The following is a 27,237-nucleotide window of genomic DNA, read 5'->3' on the forward strand; positions in this document are numbered from 1 at the left end:
CCATGTGTCTTGACCTTCAGGAATGCACCTAATAGTTCCAAATAAAGATGCCAGCGCGGCTACATGCTGTTCTTCATTATCCAGCGGGGCCTCAATCGTTCCGTCAAACTCCACTGTAACACAAGCCAAAGGCAGGGCACATGGGCCGGAGTGGACTTTCTCAGCAGATTATTTTGGGCTCACTACTGTGTCATTACACCGCATGCTGCTCTGTATTTAGGCCTGTTGATTGTAGGCCTAAGGTTGGGCAGGGCTGAGGTGGGCTGCCTCTCCGTTGAGTTGAGGGCTCCGCCATCGGTTTGATGTGTTTTGTGGTAGAAGGCGACCTTGTGCCAGATCACTGCCCCTCCAGCCACACACACTCCTCCCTGGTTCTCACTTTTTTTATGTGGATTTGCACGTTCGAAGGCAGTGAGTCAGAGAGCATGAGCTGACTGGTGACGCGTTTGGAATAGAAGTTACAGAAACAACTATTTTATGATACCAGGAAAGAGCTAGTGAGAGTCAGCAATCTAAACCATGTGTTAATAGCAGCAGTATTTCTTCATATTCTTCAGGAAAAACAGCCACCTTCGCGGATTCTTTCATCTCTGAGTGAACAGTGTACTCAAAGACTGTGGGAGATCCAAAGCCACTGCAGCCAGCTCTGATTAAAGAATGTAAGATGCTTAAGAGCCAGAATTTTTCTCCATCTGGTGCAGGTCCTTAGTATTCTAATCGATGGAAGAAAGTCTCTTCAACTGTTATCAGGTGTGTTGGTCGATCCTATGAAGTGCAGGAATCGTCACAGGCTTCACCATCAACTGGGCTCCTAGAATAAACTACATGTCTTTAAAACTTGACCCAGTACGGATTGTTTAAAATGTTCTACCCTGCTAATGAGGTTATGTGGATAACCAGGATCTGAACGAATTCAAATTAAATTGTAAGGTTACGTAAGGTTGATCATTGGTTGTCTTCTGGAGTTTCAGCTGGATTAAATTAAGGGTTTTCTTAGTCACTAGTATGGCCTTTAACTGCTGCTACTCGCACGGCATGCTCTGTTAAAAACTAGCACAATACCCCCCCTCCCCCCCATAAAATAACAAAACATTTATTTTGGTGACAATGGTTTTATTCTTGTTTCATCTTTGCTTCATGGTTGCTACGTGAAATTTACACATTACTTTAGTAAGCACTTTGAATTAAGGATATAGTTTTATTGATTTGAGTTGATGCTGTGATATTAAAATTAAACTAGCTTTTTAATTAAGGTGTTTATAGTACACAATGATTTCTAATTTTCTATTTAAATATATAAAATAAAACATTTTGTGTCATAGTTGAAAAAGAGAAAAACATGAAAACGCAAAATAAATGGATGATTAGGTTTGGAGACATAAAGTCTTTTTCTAAAGGGTTGACACATGGGGATCGTTTTTGAGAACTTTTGATGTCATTAAACACAAAAAGAAAAATAGCCCGTGGAGGTATTTTGTCTATACATGTCCCTTGATGGCGCTGATCCAAGCATTTGTCCCCTCACTCGAAAAAAAAAAGTGGTTGTATTCTAACTGTGATTCCATCATGGCCTCAGACGTAAGGTTCCTCAGCAACATATATTTATTTATCAGATTACATATGAAGTCACTACTTGTTTGAATAGAAACGACCACATATTCGTATGGGAAATAAAAATCCACAAAAAGTAATAATAATAATTATTATTAATTAATCCTTAAAACGGCATCAGATTCACACATTCCTAATTCAGAGTCACGATCTGCTTCTTATCGTGGTGATGTGTCCAGGAGCGAGGCGCTCTCTGAAGGGGTGAGTCCGTGGATGGGAGAGAGAGGAGCAGGAGGGGCGTGCGTGTGCGCGCTCCCTCCTTGAATCAGGGGTGGGGGCGGAGCTGAGGCGCCGCCACTGTAACGCGATAGCGGCTCAAAAGCGCGACGACTCTCACACGCTCTCACACACGCTCTCACACACACCTCCAGGACGCACACGGGACGCACACGCCGCCGACAGTGGACCGAACCCGGAGCCCAGTGACAGAGCAGCACCGGGGACCTTGTGCCACATTGGTGCCCAAACAGCTGGAGCTCAGAGAAGATCCGAGAGGACTTTAGCAGGGGAGTCTCTCCAGGAGAGACCTGAGGGGAACCATCCGTGTGCGCAAAAATACGCGTGGACTTACTCACCGTGGACGACCCCAGAATTAGATCACTTTTTTTCTCCATTAACGGTTTGAATCGGAACAGTTCTGTCATCGATGGACACGCTGACGCTGCGTAAAGAGACAGTTCCAGTGACATGTAGTTGTCACGCGTGTCTCCGCCTGTGTTTGAAGTTGGATTATTGAACTGCTGTGGATGTTTTTTTTAAAAAACTCTTCTTAAATAGTTGCAACTCTGGACTGCGCACATTTTCAAGTGGAAACAGTTTGAAAGTGAACAGATCCGCCTCCTCCAAGATGGATTTGTCGTGGTCTTTGCTTGGATTTTTAATGGCCATGTGTCATCTCTCTCCGGTCCCGGCAGAAGAAAGTAAGTTTGTCGACATGTTGATCTCAACTCCACTAAGAATAAAAGCAACAGTCTGTCAACTCTGACTTGAATCCGCAGATCAGAAGCTCTTGAATTGTTTGTCTCTGATTGAATTATTCATCGAGGGCAGGGAACCCACCAGAACCTGATTTTTAAATGCTGAACAGTTTTATTATATTTTACTGTACGGATCGTGAATCTGCTTAAAAAAAACAACCTCCGCTCGTGCTCCGGCGGGTGTCCAGGAGCGAGAGGGCGGGCGGCGGGTGTCTCCTGCCCGGGGCAGCGGGCTGCGCGCACCGCGACCTCCGAGCGTCCTCCGCGCAAACGTAAACAACAACAAAAGTATTTTCTACTTAATTATGTAAACCTTATTTCCAAAGCATGTTTTTATTATGACTATTTATTGAGTAAAAAAAACAATTTAAATCATTGATTAGTTAAATGATTAACCAAGTATTTGTATGAAGATTCGAATATACTTGTTACTCGAATATATCCATAGTTTTAATGCCTCTGTCAGCTTTTATTATTTCTAAAAAGCTAGCAATGCTAAATGCAAAAAAAAAAGTATTAAAGACTGTATATGTAAAGGCTAAAGTTAATTTTATATTGCATAATTTTAAAGCTTAAAAATGTATGTAGAATAAAAACAACTAAATCAACACTTGATGAATAAAGATTTGATCTGCTTTATCACGTTAGCCATTATGAGACTAGCTAATCTGGTTAAAAATTGAATTATCTGTTCTTATATTGAGAGAAATTGTTGTTTTGGAAAGGTTTTCTTTTTTTTTTCGTTTTTCCTCTTGTTTATGATTCTCAATAACAAAACAAATGATAACAAATGTGTTGCGTGTGTGTTTAAGTAGCATCTGCCTGTGAAAAGTTGAATAAGAACCCAAGGCAAGTCCACTGTTCTACTGTTTCCCTCATAAGTCAAGATAAAAACACACTTGTATCTTACATGTCTAAGCAGACGTTCAGTGGTCTACATCTGGCTGCCGTTTGTTTGGCGGACTGAGGAGTCGGTGCCTTTACAGCACCACCACCCGCCGCCTCTTTTAAAAAAAAGAGCCTAGTCTAATGCTTATAGTCTCTTCCTCTTGTTTAGGCTACTAGTTTTTAAAGGACATGCATCTGAATGTGTGTTGATCGGAGGCAGATGTGGACCTCTTGGCAAACGAGGAGATCCACCCTCCGTTCTCCTCCTCTCGTTTCTCTGTGCTGCCAAGACTCCACGCCACATGTTCCTCCCTCCATGTTCCCTCCGTGAGCCACACTACACACAGATGCCGAGAGAGGGAACAGACTGGAGGCACAACAGAGTGGAGCTAAGAGAGGGGAAAAAGAAGGGGGGACCACAGAGAGCTAGAAGAATGGCAGGAAGATATAAAGGTTTCATTGCGATGCATCCACAAGCTATAACCTGAAGAAAGGGGGACCGGGGAGAGGGGGCGCTAGAAGGGGGGGATTGTTGGAGGTCAACATCAAAGAGTGCGGGGTCAGGGAGTAAAACGGGACTGGATTTAGAGCAGAGACGGCTTGAGTCGGCTGTTGACTGATGTGACTGAGAGAAAGTGTTGTGAAAAGGACACGCAGACAGGCTGGACGTTTTATGGATTTCTGTAAAAGTGTGAACTATTTGAAACACTTCAATAATTCAAGTGGGTTTTTTTTTTACATTTAATTGTGGCTACTTCTCACAACTTCATACACATAGGTTAACAATACCATCCTACCTCTTACACCATTTGTACCAGGGAGTATCTTTCTAAACCCTAGTGTTGACTGACGGTGCTTTGTGTTTCTGCATCATTATGACCCGGCACTGTGAAGGTGATACCTTTTCTCTGACCGGGATCATCAAGACTCACATCAGAGCAGAACAAACTTTCCATTTTCTCACTGGGAAAACAAACTGATCATATTTACATGTAGCGGCTCGTTTCCAAAGCTCTAGTGCCGTTCATTTGGTTCTTATTAAGAGCAAAGAGACGCATCCATCTTCTCTTGATTGACGCACCAATTTACAGTCAAATATATCTACATCTTTGCTCCCCGCTGTTAGTAATTATAGGAAAATAAATCAACCTTCGTTTTTTTTTGGCTCCGTCCTCACATAGCAGATGTGCCATTCTTCACATGGAGAACATTTACTGTGAATATTAATGCTGGTGTCATCTCCGAGTGGAGGACAAGTCTTGGGAGCAGGACCATAATTATCTCTCTTTCACATCCGGTGCAGACGGACCTTCTCTCCACTCGTACTGTAATCACAATAGTTTGACTCCCTGACACGTACATTAATTACTAGCTCGCGCCGACATTAATATTCAGGCCATTAAGCAGCTCATTTGCATGTTTATTGAGTGGGTGGGTGTGCGGCTTCAGAGTTGTTGGGTTTCAACTCATTTAATCATTTGCTTAGAAAGTTGTGATTACATTGAGTCGTTTATATCTCTCTTTTTTTCTCGGCGTGTTTGTTTTTCTTCACGGCCTTTTGGGCTCTTTGCATTTTCCCCCTGTTTTAATCTTCCCGGGTCTCAATGGTATCAGCTGTGAAAACAAGGTCAGCGATTAGCATTCATAGCTGAAGACAAGCAGCGCGGCTCGCTCGATACCAGCCAGGTATGAGAGTCGCAAAGCCCCGAAACAGCCCGCTGCACTCAGGGTGAAATTAAAAACAAGACCCCCATAAATAAAACAGAGACCCGTGTTTCATTCTGATGCATTTGGCACGTTGGGGGGGGGTCTTAACCACTGCTTAGGGACGGCTTTGTCTGCAGCTGGAGGGTTAGAATTGTGGAGAAGCATTTAGAATGTATTGTTTTCACTCACACGAGAGGTTAGGGACGAGTCCAGGAGGTCGTTCAGATATTTCGGGGCTTGTTTTGAAAAGGATATGATGGTTATATGACACACAGTCTAAACAACAAGAGACATGATACCGTGGTCAGGAGGGATTTGAACCAAAACACCGGCAGCCTGAAGGCAACAGAAACCATCTGTTTACCTAATTGATCCATTCGACCATTGATCACCACGGCCTGCGCCGTGCATTTGGCTGATTAGCATCGGCCACTTATCCTGTTAGCATGGAAGAAGAACTAAGGGGGATTGAGAGAGGAAAAGAGGATTTGGGAAGAGTATCCCTTTTTAATCTCTTTTTGTTTGTTCTAAGATCCAACCCAGGAATTTCACGAAGAGAGCGCTGGTGAATCCCTCTCTTTATTTGAAAGTTAGAGGCTATAAAATTTACAATTTCAACAGGTTTTGTTATTCCAGCATGCGAGTGATTCTTAACAGACTCCTCGTTGTCTCACGGATACACTGGGAAGATTGTTGCTGCCATAGCATCAAAAGATGGATCGCACAGACGTCCCAAGAAGTACTGCGTGCATGGATCTTGGATTTTGTAATTTGTGCTCATAAATCAAGTTCTGTGGAAATGAATCAGAACATTTTAGATCAAAGGATTAAGCAAAAGTTGTGAGAATGCATTGACAAAAAGTGCTTTATTTTAATCTTCAATAAGATAACGGCAAAATATGTTGTGGTAAAATACATTTATTTCATTTTTCATGGTCTATCCTGTTAGAAGAGTCGGCTTCTTGCGGCAATTGTGGATGAAATAGAGCGTTTAACTAAGAAAAGGCGGTTTTGTGAATATTTCCTTGAGAGTAGAGAAGCAATCGATTAAGTCTGAATAATTCATCGCTCAGTGCAACAAGTGGGAACAGAAGTTAATCTTAATTTAATACCAGAACAAATCAGATTTTTGTTCATCGTTTTTTTTTCTTCATCCCCCATCCCTGTCATCTTTAAGATGCGAACCCCTATTCTTCCGCCCTCCTCCTCCTCCTCTCCCTCCATCCTTGGCTGGGGCCAGTCTAGTGTGGAATGGTGAGATTAAAAGCAGTGGCAGAGACAACCTCTGCTCTTGACTGAATGGATGAGTGCGGCCCGCTCTCCCCTCACATTCCCTCACTCACGGCGATAGCACTTTTTAATTAATGTAGGTGGAAGGAGGAGGGGGTGAGAGAGGCGAGGGAGGGGCCACAGACACCAGGAATGATGGAGGGATTTATCAGTCTCTTCCCCTCACACTCGCCGCTTATCCCGGAGCGTGACGCCATACTTCCCCGATAAGGCGGCTAATAGAAATGAAAGTGATGGCACCCACACACTCGCACACTTTTATTGTGCCGCTAAGACATGCAGACTTATGCACATTTCCTCTGATGAAGACGATAAAAGCACCAAAAGACGGATGTGAATGGATTACACAAGCACATCAAATATGCACAATAAATGCAAACGCCGACATTAATTAAAAGCCTCTAACACAAATACCCTGAGAGGGGGAGACACAAAGGAACGTCCTCATTTACCAGCTAATATGCATATATTGTGTATTTAAGTAATTACAGGAAGTACACACAGCTGTCACTGTAATCAACTTCCTCTTTTGGCGGCAAGGATCGAGCACAAAAGCCATTAACGATGTGTTTTAAATTGATATCATTATGTAGATTTAAATGTTACTTAAGCGTAACATTCCCTAAACGCCTTATTTGTAGGTCTTTGTGACAAAATACACGATAAAGACCAAGATCCAAATACGCCCTTCTAATTACATGAGTTATGAAAACTATTGTCTTTGCTCTTTGATTCCTTGGTTGACTGTTATGGGAGGCCACGAGGGCCTTTATTTTCTCAAGTGCGGATCCATTTTCATTTCCTTCTTAAAATTACTTTTTTATCTACGCATTTGTGCAGGTTTCACAAAGTTAGCTGGTTGTGCTAGCTCCGCCCCTGCGACAAAATGATTGGTTAGCCCCTTTGTCACGGGGGGGCAGGGTTTCATATCTACTAAACCCCAACAAGCCCTAGCGTGTTAATTGACAGCAGAAGACCAGGAGGATTAAAATGACTATTTTTGGAAATGCATACAATACATTTGACGTATTTCGTTATAAATGTACTATTTTTTGTCTGTATGTATTCCCCCTTATCTGTATAAATCACTCTATGCATTTAAACATATTTCAATACATATTTCTACTTCCTATATCTCTATGTCCAATCGTTATAATCTAATTATGGCACATTCCATAGACTGTGACTTTTAAAATGTGACTTATCAGCAGTGGCGATGTCCTGAGATGCTTATTTGAAGATGAAAAGAAGTCATTGTTCTAGAGGAAATACAGGCTCAGCAAAAGTGGACTTTATTATCGCTCAGCTCATGTGTGTCGGTGTGTGTGTGTGTGAGACCGGCAGAGGGTCCCAGGCGGGGTCAGCGTCTACAGGGAGTCGCAGGATAGCAGACAGCTCGTAACGAGGCTGATCACACTCCAACATCACAGACACAGAAACCCTTCTCCCTCCGAACCAAGCTTTTTTATTTTGTCTCTCCTCGCCAACTTCATCCCACCAACCTGTTATTATGACCACGCTGCATCTCTCACTTTCATCCTCTACCACTTTCCACTGAGCTCTTTCTTTATCAATCTCTCCTCTAACCATCGCTCCCAGCATTCTCTGGCCATACTTCCCACAATAATCCCTCACCCACTTCTCCTCGCTCTCCCTCCCCTCATTCAGTCTCCTCATCCTCCTCAGGCCACTGAATGGGCAGCTGAAGGAGAAAGTGCCGAAGCTGCAGGATTCTCCCCAAACGGCTTAATCTGCCGCTGCTGCGTGTGCTGATAGCCTCCTGCACACCGTCTCAGCAACAATAGCTGTCTGTCTGTACCAGTGTAGGAGATAAAGACATGTCTCCCTCCCTCTCTCTCCATCTTCATCTCTTTTTGACATTTTCCCTTTCCTCAATCTTCCTCCACTCTGACTGACAGGTGCTTATGACAACCAGAGTCATGTGACCTCGTGCTCACAGCGCACATTATCTTAAAGGTTGCATGTGATTGTTTCTATTCTTATTCCCATGAAAGTGGAACATGTTCCTGAGACTTCAGTCCCAAAGGAGGAGGTCTCCTGGCGACCAAATGTGGCACAGTAGCACATTTGACACTCACAAACAACAACACTTATTTTTATTTATCTTATCTTGTCCTTAACCTTGTTCACGAGTCACCAGACACTGAAAAGTAGTTGCAGTTGCAATAAATGGAAAGTCTTACATTAATACTTGTTCCAAAAGAAAAAGATTTCTACAAATATATTCCACACTTCACCCAGGCGTTCATCTCCTCTGGGTTTATGCTGATATTCCCCAATTTTGAGGGCATTTATTATTTTTGGCTGCATAGCTGGTGAGAAATTCAGAGGATCCCACCTCCGACGCCCTGACTGCATCTGGAATCATTTGAAGTGTCCGATTTCATTCAAATTCAGAGTTTAAAAATGGCAAAGACTGTGTAGTTGTCGGTTTAATAGTTGCTATTTTTCATTTTGCTGCTGTCTTGACTGCTGGCGGGAATATTTATTGTAGCTTATTCTGCTGACTCATCCATTATCTTCTTTTATTTTGTTTTTTAGGTTTATTCAAGAGTTATTTGTTTATTTGCGGTACATATTTTGACTGCCCTTTTTTCGGCCCTGAGTGGACATTTTTTTCTAGACTTTGTTGCATTTTTTATATAGATAATTTTCTCTTCCTAATCAACTTATATTTTATCTTATACATTTTAATGATTTTTACCAAATCTCCTATGTTATTATGTTAGTGTTGCATTTATTAATTATTATATTATTTTGTATTTGGTTTATTTTTACTTCCTTAACTTGTTATTAAATAATAACAATTTCTTAATTATTATAAGTGATTTATTATGTATTAGTACATTGAAAAAAATAAATAGTGTATTATCAGAACACATTGTTTTCTTTTTTATTACATTGCTTTAGGTCACATTATAACATTGCTGTTTACCTTTAATAACAAACAAGTCGTGTGTCCACTTGGGAATAAATAAATTGTGTGAAGAGTAGTCGCCATGGTGAAATGAGACCGTACAGTGTCATTATCACAGAGCATGAACTTGTTTTTTCTTTCAAATGGGAGAATAAAGGGTGTTTCTACGTCATGTGTAGGAGTCAGCAAGTGCCTCTGTGCCCTTGTTCAGGGTGTGTGTGGGTGTCTCTTCTCTCAAAGTGAGGAAGCCACAGCTCTATCAAATGTCAGAGATTCTTAAGTGTGCCTTTTAAGCACAATAGGCGGTGGAAATGTCAGCACTTGAAGGCTCTGTTACACTTCAAACCTTTTTTTTTTATCCTCGCCACTTATTTCATTGATGATTTCGGAAAGATTTACGATGAAAAAAATGAAAAGGTTTTCTCTCCTTTGTGACCACAATTGATCCGGAGAGGCAGCTCCGTAATCAAACTTGCCACCTGTTTGTGCTGAAGGGTGATTTAAAGTTTGAAAGGAAAAAATCTTCCAGTCTCCATGACAGTGTCAAGAGTTTTGTCCTTGATACACAGACCAGTGTGAGCAAAAAAAAGTAAGTGAATAAAAGGGAGTAAATTCGAACTTCAGTTCGACTATTAAACCGTGAGACGTCAACTCTAAACATTTGATTTGATTTAAGTGTTCTTAATTACCGTCTGGGTCCAGTATTCTTTTAGAAGTACAGAACACTTAGTGGTGTAGAAGCGGTCGCAAACGCAAGCTTCTGTTCTTGCTCACGACTACTTTTGGGCAAGAGAGTTCAGAAAAGCTATAATTGATTTAAATGCTAGGATTTCAAAGTAACAAATTACTTAGACGAAAGAAATTTCTTGATGATTTCAAACTTTTTTGTCATGTATGTGATAGGAACTACTAAATGAGTTATGAATCATAATGTTGCGACAAAAATGCGCACATTTCTGCCTTATATTGAGTAAAATATGTATTAAAATGTAGAATATCACACATTTTCCATAATGTACTGCAACAGTCAAGGTTTAATAACCCTGTTGATCCCAATTCAAGGGTCATAGTCGTGCATTTACAACACTTTTTAGAAGCTTCAAAAAAATGTTTATTCTATTTAGGGATTTAAAAAAACTTGGCTGGGACTGGAGAAGTTTGAGAAGCAGATCTCTTACACCCGAGAAGGTCGCAAACCGAAGCAGCCTTATTAGGAAAACATTTGTTTCCCTCTCGGTTTATGGCCACACTTTCATTACATCTTGAACACCTTCTGTGTGAGACTCGCACAAACACTGCCGAGGTGGAACCATCCCCCCCCCCGCTCTGTTGTCATGGAGAAATCATTTCTTCGCCTTTTGCCCCTGTGAAAAATAATAATGCCCGCAAATTTATTGGAATGAAAAAGTAATAAAAGAGCCATTGTCCACAAAGAATGATGTCTGTGTGATGTCTCACTGGGCTGGAGTCTCTAATACGTGCTGCTTCTGTATGTGCATGTGAGTTTATGTGTTTAGCGTGTTTGCGGGAGATAAGGCGACGCGAAAGAGCAGCGGTAGCTGTCAGGGCACGGGCGGAGAATGGAGACTTTGTTGCGGCATTAGTTTCTCATTACAGAGTCGGGGTGACCCCCAGAACCCCGCTAGACAGTCCGTCTGTGTGTCACTTCCTGCCTCGGCCCGCGGAGCGACGCCATTGGCAGGCTATTGTTCCTGGGAGAGTGCGATACCATCAGTGTTCTAATGTTTGCAGATTGGCTTGCCGGAGCAACAATTACACTTGGAGAACGCTCCCAGTGGGGATGTGGAGAGATAAGAGCTTGGGTGTGGAAGAGGGTGAAACTGGTGTGTGTCGGTGTGTGTCTGTGTGTGTGTGTGTGTGTCACTCACTAAATTATCATCTTTTATTGTTTTAATAGTGTTCCCATGCGGTCCTGCTCGCATTGACGACGCACAATGGGAAAGTCTTTCTAACTTCCCCCAAACTGAAGGCCCTAAATTGCTTTCTTTGTTTTATTGTCCTTCTGTTGCTCATCACATCTTCATGGAGGTAAACGCAGGCGCGGCGGCGACTCGCACTTAGATGAAATAAAACGCTGTCAATTTCAGGATTCGGCATTAGCCGATAAAATGCGGCTCCAGGTTTATTTAACTCTAAACAAGCACATTTTACTCGTCCAAGTGAACGAGATAAATCGCTGGTGAAGATACGTTGTTATCTGCTGCAGTATATTCGGTTGAATTAAATCCAGTGTTCAAAGACGGTGCTGATGTGCCTTTGTGCAATCACATCAAGTGTTGTTTCCTTCTGCTCCAGTTTTTTCAAAGGTGGAATTGTTAAGTCGTTTTCCCTTAACTCGGAAAAGAAGCAGCAAAAAAAGGGTTGAGATGAGGTTGTTAGTTGATGACATAGGTAGACATGTGGTCTGGGGGCCACATGTGGACCTTTTACTGTATCTACCCGGCCCTCATGAGGTCAAAGTATAACTGAATAAAACTGATAATGTAAACATGTTTTAGCCTACAGACCTTTTCTTTAAAAGGAGGCGTTTATTTTCTCTTTGTCTTCTTTTCCTTTTGTCTATTTTGAGACTATATCTTTTGCATAATTTTCTTTATGATCTTTCCATATCTCTCTATGATTCATGTGATCTATATCTAAGTGGTCTATTATCTAATATAAAATAATTTGATATACTATTCAATGCAAACTCAACTTATTTTAAGTGTTTGCCCTTCATACTGACATTGTTTTTTCTTTTTTGTCCATTCTTTAATTGTGTTAACTCATACATAAAGCTCTTACACAAGCAGCTATGACTATTTAGGGCAAGAGTGTTTAAGTTGATAACACCAGGTCAACAATCTACTTTTGCGCAAACCATGAGTTTTACACGTTTGATTTGGGGTGTCAGAGTAAATAACAAGGACGAAAACTGAATTAAACCAGAATTTCTTAAATGTTCTGACTCTATGTATCATATAAACAGTATCATCATTCAAGCTTCAGGTGTTGCAGTGCATCATGGGACTTACAGTATTAAAGATACTACAGGCTTATATCAACGCTGTTTTGTGAGTTTGAGTTTGACATTGCTTATTTTAAAATGTACAAATATGACGTGTAATTTATTTGAAAAAGTGTCTGTCCTTTGAGTTTAGAGAATGTGTGTCCAATGTACAAAATAGTGACTGTGTTTACATTTTGTGTCTCGCAGCCTCAGAGTGCAGGGGAGTCTTCGACGCCAGCGAGGCGGGATACATCACCTCCCCTGGTTATCCTCTGGAGTATCCCCCTCACCAGAACTGTCAGTGGGTCATCACGGCGCCAGAACCCTCGCAGCGCATCGTCCTTAACTTCAACCCGCACTTTGAGATCGAGCGTCTGGACTGCAAGTAAGTGGAGCAAACCACTTGTTTTAATTCTACTGAGTAATACACTTTGAAGTTGTCACTCAGACTGTGTTGACAAAATCCTCAGAAAGCACAAATGTGTCTGGAATAAATCCAAACGGTCCGGAGCACACTCTTTTTTTACTTGCTAGCCTTTTTCACTGTCGGCGGTTTCGGGTTTGATCACAAACATGTTCCACGTTCTGACCACAGTGGGTCAATTACGGTAGAAATTTTAATTGCAGATTCACGCGCTCTGCAAAACCATTAAATGGACTGTGGTTTGCATCCAGAGCAACAGTTAGTTATTGGCACTTTAACTCCGTGCAGCTCCGCCCCATCTCACTTTCACACCATTACACGCATTATGTGCTGTTTGCTGCCCAAAGTACCCACAGACCAAGCGTTATATCCCTTCGAGTGGCACTTACTGGGTTGGAGTTCTCTGCTATGGGGCGCGTCACGTTCACACAAGAATTTAAAACCCGAGTTTGTTATGTTTGTCGTGCACCATTACTTGACCTTGTAGAAAAGGTAACGCCAGAAGTAAAGCTGGCTGAGGCAGTAATGATGCATGACACATTTGCTCAGTTTCAAGGAAAAATGTGTTTGAGGTCCGGTTCACTTGTAAGTTCAGCCTCAAGTCTAAAACCAAAGTGAACTAACTCGGCTCTGTTGTTCAGTGTTGTGCCATGTTTACTCAAATACCAATTTCTACTTCGACGTCACTTCTACAGAGACTTGTTCGACAAAATATTGTTACAAAGATACAATTTCACCAGAAGAAATACACAAACAGAGAACACCTCTGCCAAGGGCGTTATTTGGCATATCTTGTCATAGCAAAAAGGGGGAAAAAACTTTAGTATTGTTAGTTGGACGCCAATAGACCTGTGGGTCTTTCTAGTGTTGCTGTTTTAGAAAACTGATTCTTTATTATTCCTTTAGTGTTTCCATTGTTTTCAAAAAATTCAACAACCCAATCATCTCAATTTCATCAGATTTTCCTTGTTTATTTATCTATGTCAATGGAAAATGTTTTTAAAATCCTTTTTTTCAGAACTTTTTGAGTGATTCTGCAAAAAAAAACCATGCAACAAAAATGTTAGTTCCTTGTTCAGGTTAAAAAGTAGCATTGTTAGAAGGGTTGTTATGGCAACTGTATCGGTACTATGCCTAACTTACGGCCGGAACCTCCGATGCTAATAAAGTTACAACATCAACGCTCAACAGCTCATACAACATTAACAAAAAGAAACCAAACAACATAGACTTTTGGTTGATCAACCATTGATACTACGACTATAAAGTAATGCAAACCGATTACTGAAGTAACTGGAAACTCTTGCAATATTTTGCTACTTTTACAGGTTGTACGTTTACTATTTTTACATTTCATTCAACAGCATCATCCCAGCCAACCTTCACTAGCAATGGGTTATTTTCTACTCTTACTACTTTCAAAAGTAGTTTTCCCACAACTTCCTAATGTCTTTAAAAATAACAAATGTTTTTCCCCCCCGATATCATCCAGACCCTCCAGCATGCACTTATCTTCGTTGATCAGATAACCAAATGCCAGGCAATATTTGAAATGTTGTATGTGAGATATTGAGCCTGGCTGGGCTGATGGAGTCACCAGATGGACGGATAGAGATATAGACGGATGTCAGTGGAGGGAAAGAGCAGAAGCGAGCAGAAAGCAGAGAATGAGGCCCATCTGGTTGGCTGGAGATGACGGAGTTGGTCAGTTTCCATTCTCCGACATGAAACTAACCAGAGTCATATGTTCCTCTATTGTCTGAGAGGAGAGTAACAAGTCATCCTCCCGTGTTTACTCTTCTTTTATACAAAGACTCACACAGATTCAGAGACGAGCTCCATTTTTGGGTACATCTGGCTGCATGAGTCTGCAATCACGCTGGTTTATTTCTCCTTTTTTTCCATCCAACAATTCCATCTCTCTGAATTACAAAAATGAGGCCTTGGGGAGCTGACGTTCCATAAGTGTCCGGGTATAATTATGCATACTGCCAAAACTGAGCTCATCCTTTCCTCCAGTATCAATATGCAGCTGCACTTTACCGTTTTAGAAGCCCACCAAATTACTAGTTATTAAACCCTGATGTTTATCACATCTTAAATGTATCTGATGATGTTAGAACAAATGGAAATATGGATCAGAATTCAAAAGACTGGATCATTACGTTGTTTCTCTCAAAATTAAAAAGCAAGTTCTTTTTCTCTGAAGTCAATTTTTTTTTTATATTCCATTGAAACTGACCTTTAACACTATGTTAAATAAATATAAATCAAATTATTATCAACCCTAACTCAGATTTAAAAACACACACACGGAGCACTTTGCTGTATGGAGATATTGAATAAGAGTGTAAGTGAAGAGAAAAGAGTATTTAAATTTCCAGCCTTCTCACAGACCCTGACACATCTGTCAGAGGGGAGCAGTTGCATAATTATCTTACTGTCACTATTGTGGGTAATAATGCTTCCACCGCAGTGTCACAACACTGTAGCACGTCGGACTTTCTCCACTGTAGCGGGAAGGGAAATGTCTCAGCTGTTGATAAACTCTGTGTCAAGCAGTTTCTCACAGCCCAGGGCGAGAAGGAAGAGGGATTGGATGTAGAGAAAACCCAAATGTCTCCTCTTCTCTCCTTTCCACTGAGAGTTTTATTGAAAAAAGGGGTTATTTTTTTACAGTTGCCCGGAGGGACCAAAGCCTTGGCCTGCCCTCTAACACACACTCCCACTCCATCTCCTTTCATACACACAAGTGTGATCGAGGAGTCAGTGAGCGTGGGTGGCAAAAGGCGTTTACGTGTGAGTAATTGTGCGAGCATTCAAGCCAGTTTTAAAAAGCTTCGCATCCAAACCGCCATTGTTGTTTAAAAAAAGAAGCTCTGCCACCATGATCACTGACACATGTGCTTTGTAAAGGCAGCAAATTCCCCTTTGGGGGTCGAAACAGCAGCAGAGTGCATCTGAATATTCCTGCCTTCGATCCCATTTTATGCTTCCGTCCTTTCTGCCAGCACGGAGCTAAGCCCCGCAGTCTCGTCACTCTTAGCCACTCATCTATGGCAACAAAGATTACACAGAAATTCACTGTTGTGGTTCAACAGAAAAAAAGTAGAAAACTGCACTCTGCACGGGTGGAAATCCAACATTTAAAATTCAGGTCATATGTTTAAAAAATAAAGGTGTTTTACCCTTGTGCCATTTTAGATTGATTTATTTCTATTATTGGCTTCTTGGGTATCAAATACCTTTTCAACGTGCTATTTTAGGGGATATTAACTTAAATTTCAAGTGTTTCTCTTCTTGTAATTCAATTATGAATGATATCCTGGCAACACTGCCATCCAGTGGCTGGAGGTCATTACCTCAGGGACCCGCTACCTACAGTAGATACTTGTTTTAGTCAGTTAGCAATTTTATTGAGTGTTATATATAATTGTATTATTAGCAGAATTGTAAATAAAAACAAGAATGTCTTAAGAATAGTACCAGTCTTCTGACCCGGCTGGGTATTTTGTAAAACTATCAGTAGCCTTTCCCTGCGAGCATTGTGAGCAGGGTTTCATGCAGCATAAACCCACGACAAGGACATATGCATTAAGTGTCACTTAAAAATATCTGCACGTAGATGCTAGCGCTTGGGACCTGTCGATGTGGGAGTGCTCATCAGCATTCACCCTCCATCGCTCCCCTCCTTTCTCGAGCGATTTAGACCCCAATAAAACCAAGAAAAGTGCTTTGTCAGCTGGAGAAAGGGGACTCAACTCTGACGATTTTTTTTTTCTCTGCAGTTTCAGGCCAGCTGTCCTCTGACTATGTAGCGTGTCCAAAGCAAAAGTCTACTGCAGCAATCAAATCTGTTGGCCCTTCATGTCTGAGGTGGCACTTTAATTCAGGATTTCATTTCAGGGGGAGTCCGGCCACCTGCCAAAGAGCTCTTACCTCCCGGCTGCAAGCAGATTGATGTGAACTAAATGTAATAAACGCTAGATGAAATATCAGGCCCATATCTCTAATGCAATCTGCCATTGCCGAGCCCCGGGATGCTACCTGGTGATATACCAGGAGCAGAGAGAGTCTTTATCCTTCTCTACGGCTCTCTTTACCTTTATCTCCCCAACGCCCCACCTGGATTTATACTCTTCTGTCTCCCCTAAAGGTGCTGCCAAACATTGGCATTAAATATTAGCATGGTGATGAAACTCTTGGCTTTCAGGAAGCTTTTTTATCTCTTTAATAATTCATGGAACTTTAGGCCGAATGGTAATATCTAACTTAGGGAGCACAGCCCAATGTTTGATAGTATCCTGCATCACTCGTTTCTTACCCTCAAGTTCCAGCTTTGTTGTCCCTGAAGTTCAGGACTAATATTATTTAAAGCCGTCTGATCATACAGTAGATCCATCCACAAGTGTACTGTATAGCAGATCGTTCCTGTCCAAGCCATCAGAGACCAGGAGCGGTGAAGTGTGCGATCAGCGATTTCCGCTTATAATGGGAAATCAATAGATGATCTTCTCCTGCCCGAGGTCACAAGGTTTAAGGACAGAAAAAAGATCTTGGTGGCCAATTCTGAATGGAGATTCCAAGATCTCAAGCACTATAAGATCAGCCAGAATTTTGTCAAAGTCGGATTTTCCGGATCTTCTTCATGTTATTTTGGGGTCATATATCATTGAAGAATTGAAGCTTTTATCAGATAGATGAACGGTAGAATGATGGTTCTACAAAAACGATTGCTTCCTAAAGATAAAGTAGATAGATCTCTAGATAGTAGGTAGCCTGGTGTTCCTCAGGGCTTGCTTACCGGTTTCCTCTATGTGCTCATGTTGACAGGTTTCAAATCGTTCTTAGGGCATATATAGAAGAAACATTAGTTGTATCTAACCAACAGAAGAGGAGGGGGAGTGGCCATATTCATCGACATCTTAAATGTATTACTTGTCCAATAAATAGTCTTTTGGATTTAGGCTGCCCTTTACTTCTGTCCAAACATGTCCAAATATGTCCGAATAGATTGCAGAGCCGTACACAACAGACACAAATACATGATGATAGGTGTCGACTTGGAAGATCCCGACAGCAGTGGCCGCCGCTTAGACTGATGTTTCTGATCAATGCTGCTCTTGAACGTCCAGGGCCGTGCCCGGACTGTCTGCGGTCAGCGGTTTGGCTCCTGTCATCTGTAAGTACGAGTCTGTGATGGACTGGAGAGGACAGAGCTGAGACATCAGGGGGATGGGAAAGAGAGAGAAGTGTTGTTTGGCTCTTTCTTTTTTGGAGTGGGGGGCTGGATTGAAGATGGCAGGGCCCATGGATCTGCAGGGATTCTGCTCCCAGCATCTAGTTAATATTTCAGAGGCACTTATGGTTTATTAGAGTCCCTTCGAGAGTGAAAGCCAGAGTCTGCCTGTGTACTTAATTTCTGCCTCTGCTCATCATCTGGAGGGAGAATCCGGGTTCTTAATGTTCTCTGGATTGGCGGTCCTGCAGGTGAGAGAAGCCGGAAAAAAAAACTTGAAAATAGACCCGCCGCGGGGAGGATCAACAACTCAAACCTCAGAGTTTGATTTGCAGATATTTTTGTTGCGCCTTTATCATCAAATCAATTAAAGGAGCGTAACCCGAGCCCTGCAGCCCCCCCTAGTCTGAGAATGGAGTGTCCTTATCTTAATAAATGCTCAGTGTGTTTCCTTCCATAACGGACAAAAATAATCTGTCTACTTTTGTTGCACACGACCAGTGCTGATTAAAGACCAAATTGTCTGTCATGTGCCCTCCGGGAGGTTTGATTCACTGGGCATTCTCACTCTTGTTTAATTTTCATTAAGTGGGGGTCTTTAAATGGGCCATGAAGTCGCTTAAATTAATCTGTTCATCACATTTGAGGAAAAAGACGAACACACTTTTGAATGATGTTCTCAAGAAGGTATCTAAAGTACTCAAGATTCATTGATGTATTTTTTGGTAGTTTCTTTTACCTTTTGTAAGAGGTTGTCACAGACATAAAATAAAAGATCCTCCCCTTTATAATCTCAACTGGTATCACTAGCTTGTGTGGGTACTTTTGAGACAACATATCGCTGAATCTTTAGGTGTGAAAAAGAAATTAGGTGTTTTTTTTAGGCAGATGAGAACATGTCTGGACCTGTGTGACACCACTGGCCCCCTTAAGGTTTAGAGTTTCCTGGACCGGTCTCCCTGGAGTCTAGAGACTGTGTGTTCCTACGATGGGGGTTGAGTCAGTACAGCTCCCTAAACTGCTCATGCAGATCCAGACAGACTTGCGGACGGACAAAAAACTGGTAACAGTGTCAGACATAGGCGGGGTTTGCGTCGACACATATCTAATGGGATTTAGTTAGGGTGGGGGGTTTGTCTCAATGGGGGGGGTTGAAGGGGATCTCAGTCGCCGATTCTGCGCATGTGCAAATGCAAGTGCAATGTCCTGGAATGCGTTCAAGTGTGTGTTTTTGCCCGAGACAGACAGTGGGCTCTCCCACGTCAGACCCTCATGCATGTATTCATCAGAGCCAGGGGAGCGGCTAGGTCAATAATCACATCTGAGGAACACTCACTGGCTGACGTTAATCCATGACAGGAGAGAGGGAGACGCATAGAGACCCACTCCAAAATCAATTAAAACCTAATTAGGCTTTCAGCTCTTTCGCAGGCCTTTTATCCTCAGTGTTGGCCAAACGTTGTGGAGTGTGTGCGCGCACGCCCTTGTCTAAATCGGTGTGTGTTTATTGGTGCAAGTTACGCCGTGTGTTTTCCCAGACCATGTGTCAGTTACAGCTCTTAAGTGATGGAATGATACTCGCGCCTCGCTGAGGGATTGCACCGCGGCACCTCTTGTTTTTTAGGATTACAGGCTAAATCTGCCGGACGGAACAAGACTTTATCAGCCGCCTCGATCATCTGTATCTGACTTCTCTTTTTATATTTGCTGACCCTCCATCTGGAGGCGGTTGTATCAGCAGATCAAGTTCTGGAATCAAGTTTGAACCTCTTGAAACTTCCTGGTGTGTTCATGTGAGACTAGTTTTAAATAGCACTTTTTTACTGTCTTTCATAAAAATGATCGCTGATGTGAGCAGATAGCCGCTAACACATGGACATAACAATGTGTTGCCTGTGACCCGGGCAAACTCTTCTGGGACTTAGATCAAGGCACACGGGTCGCTGAGGGCGAGTTAATTCTGGATCAGCCAGGTGGACGCACAAAGCCATAAACACACGCACACAAAGCCATAAACACAGGCGGACTGACCTGACAGTTAAGAATGTGCTTTTATGGTTCAGGTTCAGCTGACTGGTCAGGGTTCTTAATGAGCTCATCCATGTGGAAGTTCAAACGCCGAGGTGTCTTCAGCTTTTCTTTTTTTTTTCGACTCGTTCAACTAGTGATGTCCTCAGCCTCTGTTCCCTTGAGCAGTCTTTTCAGCTACGGCTATTTTTAGTTTTGGTGTCTATGAATCATCCATGCACGGGGCTTGCATTCAGTGGTACAACAGATGAAGTGTTTGCTATTGATATAACAGCATGTTTGTTCAAGAATGGTTTGAGTATATTCACACAAATATTCTTTTCCGACAGGTACGATTTCATTGAAATCAAGGACGGAACTTCGGAGAACGCAGATCTTCTGGCTCGTCACTGCAGCAACATCGCCCCCGCACCGATCATCTCGTCCGGACCGTCCCTGCAAATAAGATTTGTGTCTGACTACGCACACCAGGGGGCAGGTTTCTCTCTGCGCTACGAGATCTTTAAGACAGGTGAGAAAGTGCTGAGTCACGAGTCACATTTGTTCTGATATCTACTTGCCATCTGTCTTGGGAAGGATCATGATCGGGGTCACCTCTAGTAGAGCCAGGGACAAACACATGATTGTCGTAACTTCGTTTATTGTCTTTATTTAAGATCCAGAGGAACTAAACATCACAACTGTTATAGTGCTGACTCAGCAATAGTATTGTAGAATTGAAAGTGCACAGTAAGACACTATAAGAGTCAATGGTTGTGTCACCCAATTCTAGATCAGACATGAGTTAATAGAGATCATTTATGAACGACTGATAGACTTACTCTGGTTGTCTTTGAGGAATTCTTGCCTAATTGGAACAGGATCTACTTCCTCTCCGGAGCAGACGAAGGTCTGGGTGAGTGATGAATTGAGCTCCGGGGCGGCAGGAGTTGAGACGGGAGGTTAAAGGTTTACAGGTGAAGGCGGAGGCCCGGAGATTGATGGGGATGAGCCGAAATGGAATTTTCTAAAGTCTGTAAAGGTGCACAAGGTGAAGTGCACTTTGCACGAGAGTTTGCAGGCAGAGACGGGGGTGGGGGGGGTTGATAGGACGGAGCCGGTACCAGTGGGAGGGGTGTGGGAGTTGTTAATGGTCAGGTGGCCTTGAGGCAGCTGAAAGATTTATGCTTCCAGCTGATGGTGTTTGTTTTACCCTGCTTCTGTCCCGCCTGCCTTGAGTCCGTCTCTGAGCTGCCTATTGACACTGTGATGGAAATACCATACGTCACAGTCAGAGGGAAAATCTTGGATGAAATTGTAAAAGTTGTGTGAGCCCACTTTTATTTTCCCATCACAAAATGCTGAATTATTGATTATTCAAAATAAAAGCGACTTTCTCCTGCCATTACTGCAGCAGTGGCTGAGTTAAGTGATACTTGGTGAAACCTGTCAATCAATATGAGTTATTATTGCGTAGTAAGAACCAGCCTTACGATGGTACGATAAGTGTATTCCTCTGATTATCGGTGCAACCAGGCCATTGTGTTTTAATGGCATGAAGAGTTAACAAAGCCACATTATCTGTTGCGTGTTAACTCTGGATGTATACACAACTCCTGTGAGGCTTCTATTTTTAAACCTCTGATGATCATATGACTCTCTGTAATATACAGTCATTGTGACTCATACGAAACAAGCTAATTTCTCCCCCTCATGTCCACGACTCCATAGATAAACTTCACGTGTGGGCGATCGACTTTACATGTAGAAGTATATGTGAAGCAAATGTTATTTTCAGAAGATTCCGCCTTAAATTCCGGGGTGTTGCGAGGCAGTATGAGCGAGTGTAGGTGTCTGCTCCAAGCGTGAGTGGGTGGTTCCTCTCTGCCTGTTTTGTCAGATACATTGCATCCATACATGTGTAGGCGGGCATGATAGATGTGCATGTTCGGAGTGAGAGATGCTGGGAAAGTGTCGGGGTGACAGAGCAGCCCTGGAAGAGTGAGTCGGGGTGTGAAAATGTATTCATTATGCATGATTGAGGCCATGTGTTAATTACGGCGTTTGCGGTGTCTGAGCTGCCTCATCAGAGAGTTTGTCTTACTGTGGCAGAGTCACGGCGCTGCTATGATAAACTGGGTCTGCTAGTTCTCCTGCTAACACTCTGTATGCCAGAGAGTTGGTCTTGTATTTAAAAGAAATAAGGAAAACGCTTTTATTACCAATTGTATTTAAAAAGTTGGAAATATTATGTTCCTTTTTTGCTTTTTTACCAAGCTTACATGCTTCAGGAGTAACTGAAGTATAAATGAAGAAGAGCTTATGCAAAATGATATAGTCAAAATATATATTTTTTCATTGTAAATTAGGCCCTCAATATGAACTATAAGCACATATTTAACTCTTGTGTTATCTCGGGGTCAAGATGACCCGAAGGCACGAAAACAAATGTGTTTGTGGTATCCCTTGTGTTGTCACTGGGTCAAGTTAAACGACTTCCACCACTACTGCATATGTATTTATGGAAGCCAGGGAGGTCATTCATCTTGACCCAGAGACAACACACGGGATACCTCAAACACATTTATTTTCAGGCCACGTGGTCACCTTGACCCTGAGATAACAGGGTTAGATACAATTCAAATGCACTTTATTTTTTTTAACATAATTGTCAACAATAAACTTACATGTAAACAAGAATAATAAACATAAAAACTAAAAAGCACGGTATTTTTGTATTGAGGAATATGTATGTATCCTGGACAGTATCACACCAATGTAGGTATAAAACAAAGAAATGTAACAAGTTTAGCTGCTCGTTTGAAGTTAAACTGATTGTAAATATATGCTGTTCTCAAGGCATCATTTGTTTGTTTTGTATTTGCTGGGTGGATGTCATTCAGGGCGTGTCCGTCCAGATAGTGATCTTTGCTCACAGCTAGAAAAAGCGTGTCTGTTCTGTTTCCTTCCATCTTGAGCAGACAGCAGAGCTCCGAGCGCCGGCTGACCCCACTGTGCTGCGTCTGCAAATCACACCGCGTGGGTCTGATTTGGGCTGAAAGAGGGAAAGCCTTTTATCCCAATGGTTGTCTGCAGGATGAGCTAATGATACTGGGGCTTGTTTTTGTTTTTCTCATTCAATGTTATTACGTAAGGATACGGCTATTCTAGGGAGGTTTCATCTGGCTGCTAGTGTTGTCCACGACGCTCATTGTTTGCCGTTAAGATCATGGACCTTGATTAGACCCTTGACCTTTGAGCCACCGTGAGACCTATACAGTCCACCCGAGGGCGTGTCGGGGTGGAAGTTTGTCCAGAATGTCATTTGTTTTACAGTCCATAATCAGGGCATACAGTAAAAGCCCCCCCACCCCCCCCCCTCCTGTCTGCACCCCCACTTATTGTTGTGGCCTACTTGCACTCATGCGTGCTTAACCCTTTATTCACCATCACCCCCCCACCCCCCACCCATCTATCCCTCATACATTTAGAGTCACGTGATGCTGATGCTGTTACCACGGCTACAGGGGAAGACTTATATAGAAAAGCCCCTTTTACCCAGCTACCCCCCCAAGCCCTCCACTAGCAAGGCAAGGGCAGAAAATGTTGCAACCAATCCAGAGTCTTGACCAAACACACTCCGGGGTGCGGGGTCTCCACTGTGACCGCTGGTCACTGCTGCTGTGGCATCTGTATTTCCTCGGTGGGGGTCGGCCCTCCGGCGGGACCCCCACCCTAGCGCCAGTCATAACAGAGCGTGGATTTTCCGATGCCATTGTCGTGATTGGACGGCGTCTGCTCCTATGCCTGATTGCATTGCCGTGTTTGTTCCTTAATCACGTCCTCATGCTGAAATTAAACACGAGTAATTAACGGCTGAAGGTAAATTAAAGTCATGAATAAATAAGATCCAAAAAAAAGGGTTGATCAGTGATGAAGAAAACTGCTCGTGGAGTGTAATAACAAGACGTGATGAGCCACCAAATGAAGGACTAACATCACAAATGTTTACAACAGAACTTAATTAATTAATTATTGTCAGTTTAATATTAAAAACTATCATTGACGGGATGGTTATAAAAACACTATAAGAAGAAAAGCAAACATTAAATAAATGGATAGTGTAGCTAAGTCCTTTAGCGTCTGCACATACAGTATATACAGTTTCAACACATATATACACAATATAATCCTAACCATCAACATGATTAATCTGATTAAAAATGTTATGTTGCAAATGTGTTACAATGCATTCTGTATTATAGTAAATCTGCTAAAGTCGCACCACTGGTAGCAAGTAGAGCACATACCACCTGTAATGTTGGCCTGAGAGATTAATACATTTAAAAGTGATTCATAGAAAAATAAAATACAATAAATCAATTTCCTTCTGTCTTTGTTTGTTTAAACAAAATGAATGCTGTTTTAATTGTTATTAATTGTAATTAATTACAATTAATCCACTGTTACCCTGTGATTATATTCAAATATAATATATAACAACATCATTCATTCATTTGTTATGAATAGATTATTGATTCATAGTAAGCAAAGAACAATCTGTGTGCCTTAAATTGAATTTAGTAAAATCTATCGCTGAAGTCAGCAGTAATCAATCAAGACTAAAGATGATCCATCACTATTCTTGACAAACTCCTCACCACTTTTGCGCTGTTGTTTTTCATTTATTCAAAAGAACAACAAACACAACGCTCCGACATCATCGACAACTGTCTGCTCGCACATGTCGCTGCCGTCTCTGTGGGTCTTGTAATCGCGTCACACGAAACACGTTGTTTCCCTTTTTCCTGGCTTGTTTTGTTGTTCACAGTTGTTGTTGTTTTCATCCAACCTAACCCCTTCCTGCGCCGAACGCCCTTCCCGACACATCTTCACACGCGCATGCACAGCGGCCGTTCCCCTGATGCCTGGAGAGGCTGTGCTGATGAATGGAATCCTGGTGTCTGGCATGAGTACGGAGGCTCCGTGAGAGACGTGTCGTGCAGGTAGTGAGCTGAGGATGATGTGCAAAAGGGGTGAAGAGTTGCATGCAGAAAACAGTCGTCCAGTCTGAGGAGTGAGGGAACACAGACTTCTCTGAGCAGACAGAGAATGTGGGGGGGGGGTAGACAGAACATGTGTAGCGACTTCTTCTTGAGGCACTCAAGCACAAGAATCAGGTGGTTTCTACCCAGCAACTCGGCGCCTGCTTTGCTCAGGCACCCTGTCACATCCTGACCTCCCTCCTGTTGCCAGCTTGCCAAATGGCAGCTCATGGTGTGCAGCGAGCACCAAACCAGGGCACAAGTGTCTCCTGGAGACGGGCGAAGATGGAGGAAGGTGGGGCGGGGGGGCTTGTTTTGAGCATGTTCATCTAGTGGGAACTAATGAGCGCTAACGAAAGAAGAAGGTACTCATGCATAGTGCCGCGACATGTGCACACGCGTGTCAACACGTGGCGACGATAAGCGTGTATGTGCAAAACCCGTAGCCGGTTATGCTTGAGATGGAGTCAAGCTGTGCTCGGATTGAAGTTTTTTTTTGAGGCGGCGGGGATCCCTCGCTGCTGAACTGTGGCCCAGTAAGAAACAAGGTCAGTGTGTTTCTGGGTCTAACACATCCTGGGAGTCTGACACACGCACATCTCAGGAAACATGCTGGAGATGCATGTGTAAAGACACACATGTCGTGAGAAGGACTCTAGTGATACGCTTGCGGAGACGACGCTCAAAAATGTTTGCCTGCCTTGCTACATTTTAGGTGCATTTTAAGCATTTTTGAAAAAAAATAGGTTTCAAGATCTTCTATTTTCAGTTGAAATAAGGAGACCCAAGATACCAAATCTCACCTGATTTGTTTTATTAAAGAAAAGAGCAGATGCTGGAACTTATGTATTTTTTCAAAATTCAGGTGTAATTATGAATGTTTAAATCAGGAAGAAAATATATTGTTAAAACAGTTTGAGCATAACCTTGAAAATTTCTTAGAAATTATTGATAAATACAAAACATCCAAGAAAGAGCATATAAATAGATGCATTTTTAGCATTTGAAATATCTAAATATGGAGTTGGATACGTTTTTTGCATACAATCCACTCTTTAAATCTGATTTCAACATAAATGCTGTTACACAAAAATGTATTATTTATATATATAATCTCCTGTTGAATTCACAGTACTCGAAAACAAAAAAACAATCCATTGAAAAAATCAGTCTATATTTTTATTGTCTAACTATGATTAGTTGTTCCAATTGTTCCAGATTACTTGTTGAAAAAGGGCCTTTTCAATAAAGGACGTGGCTTTTTAAAAACCCTCATCCACCACCACCTACCCAAGCTTTCAAAGTCAAATAAAAAAAAAAAAGATTCCTTTAAAAAAAATGTGGATCCTGATGGTACTCTAAAACATCATCATAGGTAATCAGCTGTGCTTTGTCCTATTATCAACCTTTTTCTGAAAGTTATAACATGAATATTTCACATTTGCAAAATGGGAAAGTCAAATGAAAATCCTGCTTTAAACAGCTGTATGAATAAAAATAAATTTGGAAATTTCATCAGTACTGGATAAATGAATGCAAGGTAGCCCTCGAGCCAAGGCTGCCTTAAAATATTCCGATTTTGAAATGAGTTACAAGTATAAATATTTTTCTTCCTGCTATAAAATAACATTTTTCACAAAGTAGGTTTTATTTCCACTCGATAAATGCATAATGATCCGTTGCATTTTTTCTCTCAACTGGAACACGAGGTGCAGGGTGAGGTCAGGAATGGAGAAGAGAGCGATATCGCAGGTAGGCGAAGGGAAATTACCATCATATTTCAAGTGTGTGTGGACACAACATAGCTCCCGGATCTGATGCTGCTCTGAGTGTGTAGGAGTGAGGGCACGAGCGGTGCATGGAACCAGAGAGTACGCAGAGAAATCGAGTTAATGTGTGAATATGATTTTGTTTTTCTTCTGTTTATACACGAGCAGGAGTCGCCTGCACATTTCTTGAAGACGTCTCCGAGTGATAGAAGGGCTGATTGGGGTCACTATTATCAAGTGGAGACAGGGGCGGGCTGCTGCAGACCCCAGCACTTTTTATAGGGCTGCCTGATAATAAGGGCTGGTGCCTTGGAGGAATGCTGCCCGAGGAA

The 27,237-nt window shown here is 42.2% G+C and overlaps 1 protein-coding gene across 3 annotated transcripts in view; it reads left to right on the forward strand.

Moving 5' to 3' along the window:
* Nucleotides 1-1,946: 1,946 nt before the first annotated feature.
* nrp2a (neuropilin 2a) overlaps nucleotides 1,947-27,237 on the forward strand; it is a 62,817-nt gene continuing 37,526 nt past the window's right edge. For all 3 annotated transcript variants that reach the window (XM_087791727.1, XM_087791729.1, XM_087791730.1), the window contains exons 1-3: nucleotides 1,947-2,531; nucleotides 12,629-12,806; nucleotides 20,442-20,623. In XM_087791727.1, coding sequence (XP_087647853.1) covers nucleotides 2,459-2,531; nucleotides 12,629-12,806; nucleotides 20,442-20,623 — 433 coding nt within the window. In that variant the 5' untranslated portion in view covers nucleotides 1,947-2,458. The remainder of the gene's footprint in view (nucleotides 2,532-12,628; nucleotides 12,807-20,441; nucleotides 20,624-27,237) is intronic.

Source organism: Callionymus lyra, chromosome 5 (assembly GCF_982586985.1).
Source record: "Callionymus lyra chromosome 5, fCalLyr1.hap1.1, whole genome shotgun sequence".
NCBI lineage: Eukaryota > Metazoa > Chordata > Actinopteri > Syngnathiformes > Callionymidae > Callionymus > Callionymus lyra.